The 6,891-nt window shown below is 45.8% G+C and overlaps 1 protein-coding gene across 1 annotated transcript in view; it reads left to right on the top strand.

The window, feature by feature from the left end:
- The first annotated feature begins 671 nt into the window (after positions 1-671).
- Positions 672-6,891, top strand: part of LOC144144990 (sodium- and chloride-dependent glycine transporter 1-like) — a 47,455-nt gene continuing 41,235 nt past the window's right edge. Inside the window, exons 1-3 of the mRNA XM_077676489.1 lie at positions 672-798; positions 3,041-3,216; positions 6,154-6,329. Coding sequence (XP_077532615.1) covers positions 717-798; positions 3,041-3,216; positions 6,154-6,329 — 434 coding nt within the window. The 5' untranslated portion in view covers positions 672-716. The remainder of the gene's footprint in view (positions 799-3,040; positions 3,217-6,153; positions 6,330-6,891) is intronic.

Raw genomic sequence — 6,891 nt, 5'->3', positions numbered from 1 at the left:
GCACGCGCTCACGAGCGTTGGGCATTTTCTTTGTATTTCTTTCTGCAACGGCGAACTTACAGCTTCCACAGCAGCTTTGCTGTTAAAAGTAATTAAATACCGTGGAACAATTAGGAGGTTACTGGGAAAGCGCGATCACACTCAACGTGATGCGACCGAAGCTTTCAGATAACAACGTCAAACTTTCTTGCTTTCGCTGCTTCTCCCAATGCATTATATGTGGCACGCCATACATGTCGCATTACCTAGGGACGCGTGCCTAACACCGGGAACCATGCCACCTGTTACATAAGGAAAGGTGGAGGGCTCGTTTGTTGTTTGATGTCCTGAAGCTTGCATCCACAAACCGAGCGTTTCTTGTACGCGCACTAAAAAGGCTGTCATTGCAAATACATCAAACATAGTGGCCGTGCAAGCGTGAAAGATTTCCATCCAGCTTGAAAAACCATGACGCGTTTCTACAGAAGCCTGTCTCGATTGTTGACAAACTAAAAACAAAAAGAAGCTTTCTGTAGCCGTTGCAAGAAGCATAACAGAATGTTTCGATCAGCCTAAGCACTGGTGTGGGACACAGACGTCATACGTGAAGTTCGGCAATTAAAATGCCGTACTTTATGATCCCGGTCTCTTTCTTTACATTGGTGGTGCGTATGTGGTCCTTCGCAGCGCCCTTCCTACTGGCCTACCTGGTGTTCCTGTGTGCCGTGGCGCTCCCCATGCTGCGCCTGGAGAGCAACCTGGCCCAGTTCGCCGGGGACGGCAACAGAGGCATCTTCAGCACAGTTCCACTCTTCATCGGTCCGTGCTCACTTCTCCCGACTATGGCGAACGCTTCCTTCAGCAAGCACAGATTATTTAGATCGTCGTAAAACTACATGGAAATTATGCTGTTCTCCCAAAGCTATCGTAGATCCATTCGAAAACGCTTAAAGGGGTCATGAAAACAAAATGAATTTTGCCTTTTCTTGATTTTAACTGATTCAATAACCTTCTAAGAACGTTAATATCCAAGATAGTTTCATAATTCGCTGTGTCTGTAATTGAGGAGACGCCTTTCAAACGCTCGTTTTGAGGCGCATCGCAAGCGACCATACGATGTCGTCGGTTGGCAGCACAACTTCAAGTGGCGTCATTTTAAGAACATCCGTGAAAAAAACGCTCTTTGTGTATATTATTCTGTAAATCTGTAAACCCGATAATTTAAAAATAATGCACCTTTTATTGGTTATCATACACTGTTTTCATTCCGAGTGGCCGGCGGAGAGACCGCTGGAGTTGTCTGGCAACCGTAATAGGAGAACTCGGGCTTACTGGCTGTTTGCACGGTTTGTGCTGAGTTTCCATGCTGAAGTTCACCTTGTTTGGATGAATTCTCTTTGTAATCTTTAACTACACAAGGCTGCTCGAGCTAAAAAATAAATAAAAGGTGCTCGCGTGCGATTCGAACTTGCGGCTGGCGGGCCAACCTGCAGTGAAGTCGGACGCTTTACCAAAGTGGCCGAAGACGAAAGGAGCGGATGCGACGGAGAACTGCGGTTTAAATGCTGCTGCGTGTTTGTAGCCGAGCACTCCGGTTTGTCATTATAATTTCTAATCTACCCAGCGCTTTAGCGGCCATCTAGCTGTTGAGTGCTTCTACAGTAAGCCGTAGGGGAGGAAGCACATCCAATTGGCGAAACAACGTTAACAGCATTGCAGGAAAGCTATCTAACTGCATGGTGTCGGGACTTTGCGACGCGCTGTATTACCGTTTTTAGCTCGTTATTGTTGCGCCTGAAGGGCAAAATACGGGTTGGTGTTTATGTCTGACTACTCGCAGTTCATTCGATAAACGTGTCTATGTAGTAAGTTCTCATTTTAAGCTTTCGGTTGTTTATCTCCATCGCCAAATCACAAGAAACTACTAGAGACAAGACGTCGGCAAGCTTGAGCAATACTGGCTAGCAGAAAAACAGTTTAGACTATATAGGGCGAAATAACGTAAAATGTTTGCAAATACCCTGTTTACTTTAAACATGGTTACTTCTGCCTGCGCCAGGCGCACGTTGTTGACTGGAAGTTCGGCCATGGTTGTATCAGAGATCAGACATCTCCCGTTCAGTTGCGGGCGAATTTCATCATGGCACCGATGTTGTAGCCGAATCTGACCCTTTGCGTGCTCGATGTAGGCCGACATGTGGTGCAGGCAAGTAAGAGCTATAATTTGCTTCTTAACATGACGTCACTTCATGACTTGAGCAGGAAAGCCTTGGTAAAACTGTAACTGAAGTCTTTTTAACGTATATTTTCTGATATCGTGTAACGAAACGGCTATGCAGAGTTTATCAAGGTTCCACAGTTGTAAATATCCACACGGCACAATTACTTCTAAAACCTCTTCCCGATCCTTTATATTTCTACGCAGTGCATTTAAAGATACGCGCTTTTACGAACAATAGTTACCTAGCTTATTCTTCTCATTTACAGCTATTAATACTCTCTAAAGTACTTCTACGTGGCAAGATGGTCCAGTGCAAGTAAATATTGTGTGACGTGTCTCGCTCGGGGAGAAGCTATAACCGACGGGTGCACAGAAAATCCTTATGTTTGCTTGAATAAAATGGTTCCCAGAACGACGGGCGCAAGAGACGGCGTCGAGACGGCGACGACGCTGCGACAAAAAAAAAAATCCAAATTTTGAGCTAACTGTAGTCGTGCTATCCTGCCGTCGTGTCGCCAATACAGCTTCGCTGGTCAAAGAATTGGGCAGAGTGGAATGGCCGATGAACTTTTTTCTTCGTGTTTCCTGCGAGTTACCCGGCTAAGTGTGTATTCGTGTGTACGCAATGGAACATGCGGGAGCAGCACTTCCAAATCAGCAGCGGTTCAGTTGAACAGTCCTTGCTGTTTCCATTGACCCTACAAACCGGCGTGGGCCATGCCAATCAGCCATGCGAACATAGGCTTCAACCAGAAAAGAAAACGAAGCACAAGACACGTAACAACAGACAACCGGGAACAAAACGTTCGCGTCCTTACCATTACCTGCTCCTTCTGACAGGCGTGGGCTACTCGATGACAGTGTACGCGGTGACGCACGCTGTGGCTGACATGGTGCCGCTGTCCGACTCCCTGGCGCTGCTGCTTCTGTGGACGAAAACATTCGACTGGCACAGAGACTGTCCCGGCGGTTGGATGAGCCAGAACTCCAGCTGCTACGCCATCAAACGCGGATCGGTAAGGTCTTTTCCCACAAATGGCAAGAGAATGAACAAAAAACTGTCGTTGATTCCTCTGTCATAGGAATCAGTAAAACACGACAGCGAAATGTGCAGCGATATCTGCAGCTCAGCATGATTTGCGGGTCGGCGGCTGTCATGTGGGTTTGCTTGGCGAGCGACGTCCTGCTGGCGGGTAGCTTCGGCAAATTTGTACTGGTGTCATTTCCGTGACGGATATGACGTCAGTGAAATCGTGGGGTACCGCGGCATAAAACAAATTTGTGTTAAAATATAAAACCCGAAAACGAACAACCCTAACGGTAACGTACTCTTTAGTACTAAAGGTTGCTTCCCCGCAAGATGACACTGTGTACAGGGGTGCACCTTTACAGCCCTCTGGCTTCGTTGTACTGGCGTCACTTCCGTGACGGATATGATGTCAGCGAAATCTTCGTGTATCTCGGAATAAAACACTTTCGTGCAAAAAAAAAAAAGTGGCGGGCCTCGGAAACATTCTGAGCATTGTGTATACGCAATGCTTCTCGAAATAAAGTGGGTTCCGGTAGGAGAAAAATGACGTCATTGCGCGCGAGAGCAGACGATGACATTCCACCTTGTCCTTCACATTAGTAAGCAGCGCTATTACGAGCAAAGTCACGATCATGATCCTCACTTTAAAGGAACCATGCAACACTTTTTCCCGCTTTTTTATATTCGAAATTATTTGAGAGCGTAGTCAGCAAATACACTCAGTGCTTACTAACATAGCGACAAAAAGTACCTTAGCCAAAAATTACTGCTTCATGCCCATTCCTAACGAGAGGATCGAGTTGGGAGGAGAATAGCATGAGGGGAGACAGGGGTATAAAGGAGAAGGTTTTACGTGGCGGGGACGGCAAAATTAATATGGTCTTTCGACACTTACAGGGAAGCAAGCAAGATATGCGCCCAATTATTTCCTTTTTGTTTTCTTGCCCTGGCAAGAGGGGAGAGGAGGGGACACGTGAGCGGCCGTGTCCCGTTTATTTATTTCCTGCCTTGTTTTGCTACCCTGATTTGTACTCATTCCAATCTCCTTTCTGCACACGGACGCCCCGAAAAATTTTGACCAACGGGAGTTGAACAGCTTCGTTGTAAAATGGCAGAAAAAAATTTCACGGCAAAAGAAAAGCCCCAAATGAAGCACAAACGCTTGACCTCAGCGACCACCGAAATCTTAATGAGTCAACCACAAACTTGTTGGCGGAGGTTGACGTCAAAACGCACGACCTGACTCATTCGGCAGGTCGCAGTCACTGACCTCAGCTCAGTTTCAGCTCAACCTCTACTTAAACGCGCATTAATATCAGGCTGTTTTCATCCTCTTTAGGTTGCCCACATAAGCTGGGCACATGCTAGGTACGTTTCCCGGCTATAATTGCGTAAGCATTCTTTGCAGTACTTGACAGCCACGTATCAAAAATATATACAGGAGGCGGAACGGCCCACTGGGCAAACGTGGTTGAACGACCAGATAATGTGACTATGAAAACCAACGCGGACTACAAAGTGTCACGGCCGCTACGACGAAGGAGAGGGTAGCGGCACCTCGCCGACGAAATAATAGCGGCCAGATTTCTTGCGCAATTACTCTCCCGCAACAGATGCCGCTAGCTTAACCTAGGCCCAGAGCTTGCGACGTTATCTGGCCGTCATCAGAAGCGCCGCCCCTCCCCCCTGTCATCCTATAACACCGTGCCCATAGCACCACCTGCAGAACAGCCTGAATTGGAATAAGCATGCGGAATTGGCTTAGATAGCACATTTAGGCGTTATAATAGTGTAACAATTAATAAAGATTGTTTGCCGTCAAAATTTTTTATACAAACACAAATACAAGTGATAAAAATATAATAAAGTATTAAAAATGAACTACACGTATAGAAAGATGTCCTTCTTACAAACAACCCTCACATGATTAAAACAAAAGTAAAAAAATAAGCCGTAACGTGACATACAAATGTTGAAAAAGCCCTAGATGCACAATTGAAGTTAGCATATTGCATCATTATATTAGTGTAAATTGAAACAACCGGTCAAACGAGGCTAAAACAAAAATGAATAGGGCAAAAAACCGGCCAAGATACACACTAACGAAACAAAAATGTCAATCTAATAAACCGCCCGCACAGAATTATAAATAGAACAATTCAGCAAAAACAAGCCTAACGCTGAAATATAGTGAAAAAGCACCAATCATGCTACCCCCTGCAGTTGTAGTGAAATGTATAATTGGCAAAGTTAACACATTTAATCGTTATGATGGTGCAAATTGGGATGATTGATTGAATTAGCCAAATGAAAAGGTTTATTTTATATAGCGCCCTCCCAATACTAACGCAAATTAAAGAATCCCACAGGAACCCGATATACGAGTTCAGAAACTGTGAAAAAGCAACACACACGCGAAACCCTGCTTATGTTCACAAATACCAAATCGGGGAAATCAACGCATTTCGTGGTTATAACACACTATAGAACGGTTATTATTTGAACAAAATACAAACAAAAATACAAAAGTAAGCACTTAAAATATTACAAAATGACTAAGGAAATAAAATGTATCCACGACTCCCAAACAATTAAGGTCGAAATAAAAATCCCCAAACTACGAGAAACATGAAGTGACAAATCTCGAAAGATCCCCAACCATGTAAGGCTCTCTACCTGCCCAAAATTGCATAATTAGCGACATTTACACATTTAATCTCATAATAATGTAAATGCGTAAACTTGTGGATGCAAAAACATTCAAAAGTAACGAAGGAGGCGAAGAAATTCTTACTTATTAGTACTAGGAAATTTTCTGAATTTATGCATTTTTTACTTCGGCTCAAAAAGTTCAGCTTTGGATTTATTCCTCACACTTAATTCTACTTTTGCATACCTAACTGCTCCCTCGCTATACTGACAGACTCCCTGCAAGTTGGCGCGAAGCCAGGTCACTTCTGGCTCCCAGCATGTTGCACGGAGCGAGGGCCTGCCCGTCGCCAGTGGAAGCAGGGTGTCGCTGGTTCATCCAAGTGCCTACACCGTGGTGGCCCAAAACTGCATCCCGGACCTGCAAACCAGCGTCCCACCCTATGACTTGTAAGCCCGGCATTGCGTAGTGTATGCACAGCAGCTTCAGTTCTGTAAGAGACACTAAAGTGAATTTGCGAAACCTCTTTTTGTTTGCACAGCCTAAACTGGCTCAAATAAACACACTTTTCATCGTTTATGCCGTTGATAAAGCAGTATTTATTCTATAAAGCCTGAAAGAAAAAAAAATGGCTGCTGCTTCGCTCAGCCAACCCTGGATGGGCAAAGCTATAGCTTGGTTTAGTCTTATCCGCTTCCGGCGTTCTGCAAGCCGAGCACGGCTCGCTCTTCCTCCGTCTCCGACGCTAGCTTCCCGCGCTTGGCATGCCGGACCCCCTTTAGTGAAACAGCTCGCTAGGCGATATCCGAGGGGTGGTCAGACGCCGCTTGCCGTCGACGGTTCAAAGTCTCCAGCTCCCGCGCAACTCTCAGAGAAGACGGTCCCAACTCGCTCTCATCCATGGCCAAGCTCGCTCCTTTTAGACAGGCGCGCGGCGAGTCACGTGGTCAGGCGGGAGAAGAGCCGTGGAGAGCGCATGTGCCAAGTCGGCGGCGGCGACTGTCGGCAGCG

This window comes from Haemaphysalis longicornis, unplaced genomic scaffold, assembly GCF_048455015.1.
Source record: "Haemaphysalis longicornis isolate Haplotype H1 unplaced genomic scaffold, Haemaphysalis longicornis Haplotype H1 scaffold_7, whole genome shotgun sequence".
In the NCBI taxonomy this organism is placed as follows: domain Eukaryota; kingdom Metazoa; phylum Arthropoda; class Arachnida; order Ixodida; family Ixodidae; genus Haemaphysalis; species Haemaphysalis longicornis.
This window is presented reverse-complemented; position numbering and strand designations above follow the sequence as displayed.